The 13,537-nt window shown below is 35.7% G+C and overlaps 1 protein-coding gene across 1 annotated transcript; it reads left to right on the top strand.

Annotated features, from left to right (window-relative positions):
• The first annotated feature begins 546 nt into the window (after positions 1-546).
• Positions 547-1,656, top strand: LOC137390522 (trophinin-like). Its single transcript, XM_068076851.1, has one exon. It carries the CDS (start codon positions 547-549, stop codon positions 1,654-1,656), a length of 1,110 nt encoding a protein of 369 aa, XP_067932952.1.
• Positions 1,657-13,537: the final 11,881 nt, after the last annotated feature.

Here is a 13,537-nt window from a genome sequence, read left to right as displayed (position 1 = left end):
CACAGAGTGAACTGTGCACTAGCATTTATATGTACATTAAAAACCCATACAATACCTGAACTCACAACAAATTATATATCGTTTCCTAAAAACATGACCTTGTAATTCAGCATGATCTGCAGCTGCCTTTGACAGCGTTCTACCAAACGATTAAGACTGTCTCACCGAACCCCTAAAGTTGATTAAACCTAGGTTAAGATGAACTGATCTAAAGGAAAAAGACAACCATGTTACATAGTTATAGTATGAAGATATTACATCACTTCCTCTACAAATATATCAATGAAAACAACAACAACATTTTAAATACTGGCGGAATATGATGTAAATTGATCATTTTTCACCACAGCGGTGTTTATAAGTTAACAACAAATGTAGTGTTGGTGATTTATTTTTTCATTATCATTTGAGTAAACTAAGTTTTATTGTAATGATTGTCTTCAGTATCCAATCTTTAACAATTCACTTTTTAATAACTCTATCCGCTGTGTTTATAAATGTTGTCTATCCTATAATATAAGGTTTTAAGTCAAACATTTTGTGATTATGGAGTTGCTCATAAGATATACTGAATCTGTTGATTGTGGCCAGGTTACTGTACAATCTGCTGATTATGGCCAAGTTACTGTACAATCTGTTGATTATGGTCAGGTTAATGTACAATCTGTTGATTATGGCCAGGCTACTGTAAAATCTGTTGATTATGGCCAGGTTACTGTACAATCTGTTGATTATGGCCAGGTTACTGTACAATCTGTTGATTATGGCCAGGTTAATGTACAATCTGTTGATTATGGCCAGGTTACTGTACAATCTGTTGATTATGGCCAGGTTACTGTACAATCTGTTGATTATGGCCAGGTTACTGTACAATCTGTTGATTATGGTCAGGTTAATGTACAATCTGTTGATTATGGCCAGGCTACTGTAAAATCTGTTGATTATGGCCAGGTTAATGTACAATCTGTTGATTATGGCCAGGCTACTGTACAATCTGTTGATTATGGCCAGGTTAATGTACAATCTGTTGATTATGGTCAGGTTACTGTACAATCTGTTGATTATGGTCAGGTTAATGTACAATCTGTTGATTATGGCCAGGCTACTGTAAAATCTGTTGATTATGGCCAGGTTAATGTACAATCTGTTGATTATGGCCAGGCTACTGTACAATCTGTTGATTATGGCCAGGTTAATGTACAATCTGTTGATTATGGTCAGGTTACTGTACAATCTGTTGATTATGGCCAGGTTACTGTACAATCTGTTGATTATGGTCAGGTTAATGTACAATCTGTTGATTATGGCCAGGTTACTGTACAATCTGTTGATTATGGCCAGGTTACTGTACAATCTGTTGATTATGGCCAGGTTACTGTACAATCTGTTGATTATGGCCAGGCTACTGTACAATCTGTTGATTATGGCCAGGCTACTGTACAATCTGTTGATTATGGCCAGGCTACTGTACAATCTGTTGATTATGGCCAGGCTACTATACAATCTGTTGATTATGGCCAGGTTACTGTACAATCTGTTGATTATGGCCAGGCTACTGTACAATCTGTTGATTATGGCCAGGCTACTGTACAATCTTTTGATTATGGCCAGGTTACTGTACAATCTGTTGATTATGGCCAGGTTAATGTACAATGATAAGAAGATCTGTGTTCATCCATCTGCCTGTCTGAGGCAACAGTTGGAGGTTGGAAAAAAGATTGCATTTTATGAGATTTGAACTCACGGCATCCACCTTCATTAGCGGACACTCTAACAACTACTCCAATCGACTACCCTTTAACATTCAAAAATAATTGGCTGCCAGGATGCTGTGCATATCAGTATATGTATATCTTATATCTATATATTGTATAAATCTCGGTGTTTGTTTCTTTGATTTTAAGATTTTTGTTAAAGTAAGTTATAGCAATAAAAATCTTACAATGAAAAATCTGCACACCACTGGATTTGATCTCAAGACCTCCCATGGAAAGAAGGGACGGAACTTGACCATTAAGCCACACGGAATACAATGTATTCTATAAGGCAAATAATTACTACATTGATTAAAATACACACTTTAAAGCGCTTGCTTGGGGTGAATAACTAATACTGTTGATATTAGGCGTAACAATTGTTATGCTGGCCCAAAATACAAGTACTATGTTAGCAAAGACTTTAGTAAAGACCTAGCTTACCAGGTGGCGTACTCAAATTCATTAGGTAATCATTATATTAATTGCGCAATGCCAGGTATTCGACTAGTTTATGTGTATAAATATTTATATACATATTTATATGTGTACATAGAACCAGCAAAAGTAAGTGTTTATGAGTAGTGACAGACGACTTACCAACATATAACCTTACAGTCCATTCCTGTTTACTACAAGAGATATATTTGTTACCCATACTAAGGCTAAGAGTGAACACGGGGATGCAATGCAAAGCTACAAATCATTTCATTGCTGGAACACCTTTGGCTGTTATTACAATGGAAAATACAGTGATTAAGAATTGCCTTTCTTGCTCGGAAATTGCCTTGGATTCCGTACATTTCCTACAGGCGGCAAAGACAAATGTAGGTCAAACATGATGATGCACAATGACAGGCTTTGAAACTAGCAGGCTATGTAATGAAGCTTGTTTCCCACAACTACACTAGTGTTTGTCACATGAGCAGTCTAGTTATTCTGATGCTATTGCGTAATAAAACCCGCTTTATTATTTCAAAGAGATGTTGAAGCTATCAAAATTTAATTTCACATAAATGTCTAAAAGGTTGTTTGCTTGCAACCTTTGTAAGGTATCAGACCCATTTCGATGATATCAGAGCTATCAAACACGCAAAGCACGGATTGTATCCAGCAGGGCAGCGAAAAAGTCAATAGTGTGTTGCGATATGATTTAATACAACCCAGCTACAGTAACCTGACTGGAAACATTTCAAGCATCTGAGTTAGGCATGCAGCAAAAAATGCAGGACATAACTTGGATATGATTTTTGTCTGTCGGTACAGCTGCCTAATACTTTACCTAGCGACCTTCACCCTTGGTACGTATTATTTGCTGCCAATTAAGAGATGGTGTGATAGCGCTGCTAGGTAGTTCTGTTGACAAGATGACTGCCATCTTCCACACGCACGTTGCAAACAACTATCATTTTAAGGCAAAGTACTTTGCTGACCACCAATGACGCTAGTAATGATGCAAGTTGTCCTTAAGACAGTTTATGTTAGTTACAGGGTTGGCCAAGAACAACAGTCAGGGTAGACGCTGACAGATATTTGCTTGTTTTCTTACAAGTAGACCTTTGGAAATTACACCATAGGTAAATATTATGAGTCTGTTGGAGAGTTGCTCTGGCCTATCAACACATTGTTTGGAATAGGAGGGCGGTGATGTGTTGTGATTTAAAGTCAAGGTCAAAGAGAAAAGACGGCTTGCAGAAAGGTTTTACGACAAGAACACATATGTCACTATGTTTTCATTTCGCAAATGATGTAGATTTGGAGTTGTGTGCACATTGAACTACCTTGTGTCGAGTGTTTCAATAAATAGTCACGTGTTGCAGATTAATGCGGGTACTTTGTTACAAAAAATAAAAAATTCTACTTTAAAGGTCGTAGCGGCGCATGCCTTTATTGTCAAATCGAAATAAGAACGACCAAAGTATAGAAAATGTTTAAAATGGAATAGCTTGTGACACATCTTCTTGAGCATCATTCATAAGTACTGTTTCCATCTTTCTCAATCATGAAACGTTCGGTAAAAATTTGTAACAAAACTCGCTTGACTTGCTGACCTTTGCGGTTTCCATCTTGTGGATGACAGAAACTTCCAGATAAACCGTGTCATGGAAACATAGTGTGTGTGTCAGCATTCAATACACTTTGTTAATAATCTGAGGCCTGACCACAAGTACAAAGTGTGGTCTAAAGTAGAATCCAGACTACAGAATGGACTGGAACTTAGGCCAAAGCGTGAAGTATGAACAGAAGTAGTGAGTGTGGTCTAGTTAGTAAACCAAAGGCTACACTGAAGAATAGCGTATGGTCAATTGAGTGGACCAAAGGCTAAACGACAGAGTACAATGTGGTCTAGTGCATAGACCAGAGAGTAAAGTAAAATGTGTAAGAGAGTTTTGACTAGTATGTGGGCTGAAGGATGGAGAGTGGAAAGTGCATTACAGATTGCAATGAAAAGAGTACAATCAGAGGTTGAACAGAGCATAGAGAGATTTTAAACTCAAACAAATCAAAAGTACTTACTCGACGGGAGAACTGAAAGAAGTTTATTTTTTGTTCATTCAAACTAGTTCTAGTATTGTGAACGACCTTTTCTCAATTTCTGATGCAGAACAGAAGCAGTTGACCACCCACAATTTAATGACATCGAAATTATCACAAAACAGAATTGAAAAAAATTTTTTTTTTCTAGAAAACACTCATTGGTGAGAGAACTAGAGTTGATAAATAATTCTAAGCCATTTAGTAGTTGGATATGATTTTCGTGTGATGGTAATGCTGGTCAGACTCGAGTCTGGCAATAGGTGTCTTGCTAATGTAATTTGAAGCCAGGTATTCTTATTGATACGCCGTGGTGGGAATCGAGCCTCTGACCTGCCACTTCATAGTCTGGGCTACTGACCACTGCTCCTCTGGTCAGTGGTCAGTACACCCTCTTACGCTTTCAAACTTAGCCGAGCACATAATATATAGACGCATCTGTATACATAAGTGTTTTGTTTGCGCTATAAAGCATCTTGTAACAGCAACTTCCTCGAGTCTATTAATTGTTTAATAACTGGTTTAATCATGCTATTTAAATTTAAGTGTATTTAGTGGCTCTATAGCACTAATAAGTGCTTACCAAACCCGGTTTGTACTATTCTATAATTCGTGTAACTGCTTGCTTTGATTTTAGTTTGTAGTCAAATGTAAACTAAACTGTACATTATTATATCTAAGTTTAGTAAATTCTTCGCATGGAGGATAAAATTAAATATGTATGCGTTGGGTAATGTACGACGTCAGGAGATTAAAGTTCAATTCCCAGAGAATGTCTTCGGTGATAACAGGAATTGCACCCAATTTTAAATTGCTTCTTGCAACTGAGTATGTCTCCAATAATCGAGGTTCGTTTGCTACTGGAGCGGACACATTTAGCCAAGATCACCAACCATTGTTTGTGCATCAACACTCATAAAAACATGCATAGCGTCTGCCTGCAGCAAACAAAGCAGCCATAATCTTCAAGGAATCTTTCACACATAACTACCTGTATGTTTGTTAAGGGTTTAAATTTCTATCAGTGAATCATTTCTATGTCTGTTTAAAGATATCAGTGTCTGTCTTTGTCTACTGCGTGCCTATCAAGGAATAACTTTCTCTGATTATGTATACTTCTATTTGTGTATGAATCAACATACCTGCCTACGATCCAAGCTAGCTTGTTCCGTTATGTCAATGTATGTTTATATCTGGATCTGTGGAAATATCATTTTAACTCGCTGTGAATCATATTTACGCGTGTCTAGAACCATTAGAGCATGGTTTGTGTCTCTACGGACAAATGGTCAAGCACGATTTATTGAAATATTCGTGAAGTTACATGGATATATCACTGTATGATTTTACAGTCTGGTTGTTAAGTGTTTATGTTCCCATACGTCAAAAGCATGATGAAATATCAACAAATACATGAGGAGATAACAACAAAACGAAAGGATATAACAATAAAGACATGAGGAGATAACAACAAAGACATGAAGAGATAACAACGAAGACATAAGAAGATAAAAACACAGAGACATGAGGAGAAAACAATAGAGACATGAGGAGACAACAACAAAATGGTCTATACTGCTATCCGTTATTTCTTTGCTTCATTTTCGTGTTGGTAAATTTTTTTTAATAATTATTAGTAACTTTCCAAAAGTTACCAATAGCCTTAGTGTCACATTGTCATCTTTGTTTTGTTGAAATGTTTTTAAGGATCGTTATTGGCTTGCTGGTCAATAGTACTGTCTCTTGAGTAACACTTGCTGCAAGGGGCCTGTGTCTTCTCCCCAAACCTACTATTCATCTGTGATGGTGAGCACTTCGCCGGACAAACCTATTCTGGATAAGGCATTCTGTTTTAGGATTGCTTTATGACACTTTGGTGAAGCTAGCTACATGTCTACACATCTACAAATAAAAACACACGGATGGTCTATAGCCTGATGCTCTGTGAGAAAGCCACCTGAACCTTTATCAGTGGGAAAAGAGAATGGAGTGTCTACAAACTTGGCAATGATGTACCGAGCACAAGAACAATTGTGGTTGGTTGTCCTTATTAACACCACCAAAGGTACTGGTGTGACTCAAACCTGTATATCTCAAACGACCAACCTACTGAAGATAAGACAGCACTCCAACCACTGAACCCACCTGCTCACTGACACATACGTCTGATTAAAATTGTCTCTGCTGACTGACATATATGTCTGATTAAAGATGTCTCTGCCGCTTCCTTTTTTCAGTTAAAATATATGTAGCATCTATGTCAGAGTTCAACCATATTATGCTGCTCTAGTAACATTTCTGCTTATCAAGAGATTTGACACATTGCAGTTTAAAAGCTTAGCATATATATGTATGTGCATATTTTATGTACGTACATTGTCTAGCACATTGTATAATTTTACATTGTATATACATTATACACTGTATACATATGTGCAATATATTGTACATATGTACAATATAATGCACATATGTACAATATATTTCAATCCTAAATATCAGTGGTGCTATTAGGTATTTTAAAACCTATGATTTTATTCCCATCTCTATATAGAACATTTTTAATGCTAACAATTTTATCTTATGGTTACTGTTGCTTTGCAATATGAAACTATCAGTAATAAAAATATTTTAATCTTAACTTACAATTTCACTTAACTTAATTCTATATGCGTATACCTGTATATATACATACACATGCATATATACATGTGTATATATAATGTACTGGTATACACATACCGAATTAAGTAAAATGAAAGTTCAAGTATATATATATGTAGGTATATATATATATATGCATATATATATATATTTCTCAAAGTATGTCTGTCTGTCACTCCGGCTATAGATATAGCTATAGCGTACGCTGATTATTTTACCAATGCGTCCACGCATTACGATGCCCCATTACGATATTTTTTTTAAGGTTCAATTAGTATATCTGGGTCAAGGCCAATTCTTCTCATGCGGACAATTATAATCGTCTCCGTGGAAGAGCCTTTACTTCCTCTCTCCTTTCGGTCAGACAAAAACAGTCTGATAGCTCATTTTTACATTTTTACCAGTGTCAAGAAGTAAAAGTATCGTCGTATTCAAAGTTTTGATGGATAGCTTCTGGTGAAGCAGTAACCTTTTTTATATGCACACACTTCTATGCAAAATATTTTATTATTGATTCAACATATTCAGGATTTTTATTTTGTTTTTTCTTTCAGTTCGTATTAATTGTATCATTACCGAATCATTTTTTATTGTAATCGTAGCAAAACAGACTTAATTTAGCTATTACCTGCTAATTATTTCACATTTACATCTAAAACTTTTTATAGTCGTTTTATTTTTTAAAATTTATTTGACCCGCACAAAACATTTTCCTCCTGATATGAAGTTTAAAAGTCGTTTGACAAAGTTTGAAAACCTTTACAGTGGTTTTTATTTTCTCTCTTAATTTATTTTTATTACGCAAAACACTTTGCTCATGATATGTAGTTTGAAGGTTAGAATGACAAATGTTGTTATATGTTAAATACAAATCAATTTTCTGACCAAAGCCTTTTTATTACCCAGGCAACGCCGGGTAGTATATGTATATATACTAGGTGAATGCCTGGTGTTGCACGGATAATAAAAAGATTTTTATACAGAAAATTTATTTTTTATCAACATATACAACATCTACCGCTCTAACTTTTAAACGAGGTGTTTGTTTATTTCTTAATTTATTTGTGTAACTTAAGGTAGTCTAAATCTTTACTATAATAAGAGCCGTGGCCATTCGTCTGATGCTAGCTTGTGCTTATACGTAAGTGTGCTTATAATCATTACGTGTCATGATCTCTCATGCAATCATGATGTTCACATGTGCAAGTGGTAACCCATATTATCTTTGCCAGCACTTCAAACAAGCACATTTTAACTGGTGTAATAAGTGTGTGCACAATTATGCAGTATATGCACACCTCTCTGCGGAGCTAAAGGTTCTGAGTTCAAACACACTGCAAAGAACACTTATCGTTTCTAAAACTTTATCGCTAGGTATAACTGGAGATACAGATGACAAATGACAAACACTGCGATTTATATATATATATATATATAGATTATAATATATAAATTTTTATATATGTTTACGCATTTATATATATATTTATATAAATACAAAGTATTAACACTAATTTCTTGCATGTAACTTTTTAATAAAAGGTCGAAGATGCTATGAGTGTGCGTCACAAAATGTGCCAAGTGACTCCATATGCCTTGCTGCTAGCCCCATATCAGAAGGACTTGTACCTGTCGACTGCCCCTATGGATATGACTTTTGTCGCGTAAGGTGTCTTATCTTATAAATGTATGTCTTGCTAGACGACTGGAAGTGCTGTTTTCTGATAAAAGAGGCTTAGACTAGGCAATTTACACAATCAGATGTCATCTATTACATTAATCTCAAATGTAAACATCAACTGAGTGCATTTCAAGCAGCTTGTTCCTGTCAGTTGACTAATAGAAGATAGTGCTGCCTTTACAGAAATAAATATGTCCCCTTTATAACAACAATTCTATGCCAGCTTTAATTCAAGTACGCTTTCTATTTTACAAGCAAGCTCTAAACATCCATTTTAAGTCTTATGACCAAGAGCCATCCAAGGGTTCGCACGATACTCACTACAAGTTGCTTGAACAAATGTATGAAGGTGAATGTCAGATCTTGTTACAATTTTTCTTAAAAACTATTATTAAAAAAACTCAAGTCAAAATACCTGTTTAAACATGAACTGAGTTGAAGACTTCTCAAATGGTTACCCTTGAAGGTAAAGGAACAAATCTACAAAGCAAAGGAGAGCGGAGACAATCAAATCTTCTGCCTCAGTAGATGTTAGGTAGTGGAATTTTTTTCCTTATTTGAAATAAGCCTCTGTAGCTTTGTATGTTAGGAAAACATGGGGAAAGCTACAGATCAACATGTCATTCAACAAAGTATAGAGTAGTTAAATGGCCCAAATGTGCCTGACGTGGTTCAGAGCTTTTAGGGTGCTGCGTTGATGTCTGTACCCCCGTTAAATGCATGTCTGGGGCTTGGAAAGTTGGAATAGGAGGTAACTGAGCTGCGCGATACGCTTGCTGCGTGAAAATGAGAGCAGATGAATCTCATGGTGATGTGCAAAAAATAGTAAAGAGGAGTGTTATAATGGCATGGGAAGTGTGCTCTGATGCTGATATGCTGTAGTATGGACAAATTAAACAACCAAAAAAGATATGCTACCAAGCCTGATTGAAATATGACATTGAAAATTGGCAGCTGTAATGAGTATGACTACAATTATTCCATTGTGTAGCAATTGTATAGCAGCTTCGCCTAGTAGATAGACACGCCTATTTCTAGACCTAGAGGTCCTGAGTTTAAATCCAGGAGGTCCTGAGTTTAAATCCAGGAGTTCCTGAGGTTAAATCCAGGAGGTCCTGAGTTTATATCCAGTGCGAAGCGGAATTTTCATACTGCAATCCGACTGTTTTACGTTCATATTAGAAAGTACTTTTCCTGATTAACCTTTGCAGAAAGGTTGACAAAAGGTCGATACACGAGAAAATAAATAAAGTATAACAATAGACCGTTACCGTACCAGCAAAGAGTGGTAAGAACTAGATTGTCACAATCAGATCAACACCATTAGATTGGTACAATTTGAACGATCTATCTTGTCGCAAAAATATTGCATGTAGAGAATAGTCAACCCAAAATGTTGACCAGCTGGTGCCACGAAGTAGCCATTTTGTTGAGAAGTAATAAATATGGTCAACAATTTGCATATGCATAAGGGCGAGTCTGTATTGTTGGTATTGTTGACACATCACTCGCGGGATGACTACAATTATTGCTTTGACATTCAGCAAGGTGTAGAATAGTATGTCTTGGAATAGATTAAAGAAATCGATCTCGTGAAGTTTGATGGATCGATCTAGTGAACAATAGAGGAATATTATAACTGTGCATTTTACATAAATTAATCTTCTAGAAAATTGGTAGAATATTGGTCATGACTATTGACTAATTTGGTGCAATTAAGGTTGAGTGCTCCTGGCTATTTTAAACCAGATTGACTGCTCTATTGTTGAATCTATGAATAAAAAACTAAAATCCTATCAAAACTTATAAAATAAAAACTTATCCTACTCAAAGTCTAAAGTAACTTTGGGTAGGATAAGGCAGCATTGACCAGACTGAGGCAGCATTGACCAGGGTAAGGCAGCATTGACTGGACTAAGGCAGCATTGACCAAACTGAGGCTGCTTTGACCAGGGTAAGGCAGCATTGACTGGACTAAGGCAGCATTGACCAGACTGCGGCAGCATTGACCAGACTGAGGCTGCATTGACCAGACTGAGGCAGCATTGACTAGAATGAGGCAGCATTGACCAGGGTAAGGCAGCATTAACCAGACTAAGGCAGTATTGACCATCGTAAGATATGCAAGATATGCAAGGATGTATATTATATGAATTGCTAAAGCTCACAAACTTAATATAATGTTATTGAAAAATAAAATGTGCCTAAAAGAATTTGAACAAAAACATATAAGTCTAATTACTTGCGCGCATTTTTCAAACTATGCATCTTCGAACTTTTACATCATATAAATTCAACAAATACACTCGTCAAACAAATGTGAAAACACAAAGCAGTACATAAAACACTGGGATAGTATAAGTCAAGTTTGAAATTTGCACTAGTTTTCAATCAGTGAAAGTTTGCGATAGAAATGTGATCTCTAGCATTGACATTCTCTCATTCCTCGTGGCTATCAACTTTAATTTCAAAATGTGCACATGTTACGTTAATCATTCCCAGGCTCGACTGCTTGTTTCTCTTCCGATAAAACTCTCCAGTATTTATCTCAATTACCAAGAATTCTTCTCAACTTACTCAAAGCCATCTGTCTCTCTTTCATGCGTTTTTAATTACATCGCAACTTTATTGAGTTAATAGCTGCGTACTTTAGCAGTACTCGCATTCTTCTATTTCCAAAAACTCAATTGAAAAAGGATACTCTCCTTTAGTCTCTCAGCACTATTTGTTTGCGTTAAATGGTCTCCTGTAGAGACGGTAATAAGCAGTCGACATCCGCCTCCTAATATCTCAAAAATTGTAGCGTTATACTACGACAGTTATTAATGCAATAGTTGTAATGACAGCCAATAAGCCATTACATTCCTACATTTCAGTCTGCATGACCATCCATTGCATTCACACTTTCCCAGAAAATCCTCTTCACCTTATTCTAGACGTTAACACCTTGCCAATCTGCATTAAGAGCGACATTATGCAAAAAGAACTTTTTTCCAATCTATATATATATACAGATTGGAACATTGATTTTACATATGTTTAAATCTCAATGTTTGTCCATCTGTATGTCCGTACTTCTGTCTGTCCAACTATAGCAATAAAGTTTAAGAATGGACAATCTGCTGCGAACTAGATTAGAACTCACAACCTCCAGTTCTGCAGACATTCATTGATCCTATACACTACACTACGGTATGAATTACACAGAAACAGACACAGTAAACATAAATAGCACAGTTTACAGAAATAAATATACATCATGATTTGAAAGTTCGAATGTTAGATGTTGATGCTGAATATGTTGATTGAAAGTAAATTTTCTGTACAAAGACTTTTTTATTACTCGTGCAACGCCAGGCATTTAGCTAGTCTTTTCTATAATAAGAGCCGTATCTGTCTGCTTTCTAAAGCCACCCTAAGAGCATTAAGAAAAAATACTTCCTCACATAGGTTTGAACCCAGATATTTTGATACAAACAAAGCCTATTACCACCACGTCACTCAATCACCTTTCCACATCTACAAAGAATTGTGCACATAGTTATTACACCTGCCAATCCCTCAGGATGTACCAGACAGTCAGCATAATAGAAGGAATAATATTACTTTACTAATCTTCATTTCATGCCGTATTGTCTAATTTACGTTGAATGGCGTTGACCGGTATGAATAAAGTTCATATCTGCATGTACATGTATATATGTGTCTGTCTTTTATAACAAAAATCTGAAGGAGTAAATTCGGCGTCTATTTGGAGTTTGTTTCTCTTGTATCTCTCAATTAATAGGACTTGTTCACATCAATTTTTGTAAAAGCTATTTGTAAAGCTTAAGTTAATTTTGGCAACATGTTGAAGTATGTTTAGTAATGTTGAAGACGCTTAGACATTGCGAAAATAATTTTATGCTAAATGGGAATAAAAGCTAATTTAAAAAAAAGCTAGTGCGGCTTTTTTGAAACAAATTTTTACATTTTTCAACTTGTAGATTCTCTGTTAAAACTTGGTAATAATAGGATAAGATAAGTCTATGATTGCACAAAAAAGTAATTCTATGATGGCAGTGATATGAAACGAGTAATTCCATAATTACAAAGTGCGTTATCCTATAACTGCAGATCTGAATAAATCTATAATGGGAAAAGATAACTCTCTGATTACAGCATTACAGAATTCTATGATTGTAAAAATGAGTAACTCTATGATTATAGAAAATAGAGGTGACAAGCGCTCTTCTCTCCGTCAGACCAGCTCATGTGTATAGAATGTGTTCAAGATACTGTGTGACCTCAAACAGTGTATTTCCTGGTGTCCAAGTCTATTGCTGTACCGCGGATGGCTGCAATGCTTCGAGCCCAGCTCTTGGCTTTCATAAACTTTCATCGTTTATTATTTCATATACATTTTATTATGCCTTGAAATAACACCTTCAAGTATTCTACAGTAGAATAATGCCTTGAAATAACACCTTCAAGTATTCTACAGTAGAATTATGCCTTGAAATAACACCTTCAAGTATTCTACAGTAGAATAATGCCTTGAAATAACACCTTCAAGTATTCTACAGTAGAATAATGCCTTGAAATAACACCTTCAAGTATTCTACAGTAGAATAATGCCTTGAAATAACACCTTCAAGTATTCTACAGTAGAATTATGCCTTGAAATAACACCTTCAAGTATTCTACAGTAGAATTATGCCTTGAAATAACACCTTCAAGTATTCTACAGTAGAATTATGCCTTGAAATAACACCTTCAAGTATTCTACAGTAGAATTATGCCTTGAAATAACACCTTCAAGTATTCTACAGTAGAATAATGCCTTGAAATAACACCTTCAAGTATTCTACAGTAGAACTAATTATTAATACTAGAAACAATCCTATCACATTCGTAAGCATTA

The sequence above is a fragment of the Watersipora subatra genome, chromosome 3 (assembly GCF_963576615.1).
Source record: "Watersipora subatra chromosome 3, tzWatSuba1.1, whole genome shotgun sequence".
NCBI lineage: Eukaryota > Metazoa > Bryozoa > Gymnolaemata > Cheilostomatida > Watersiporidae > Watersipora > Watersipora subatra.
The sequence above is the reverse complement of the archived record's forward strand: the minus strand, read 5'-3'. Positions and strand labels throughout refer to the sequence as shown.

Bases quoted from the DNA above. Each gene is read 5' to 3' on its own strand.
- LOC137390522 (XM_068076851.1), top strand. From the start codon at position 547: ATGGAGTTGCTCATAAGATATACTGAATCTGTTGATTGTGGCCAGGTT.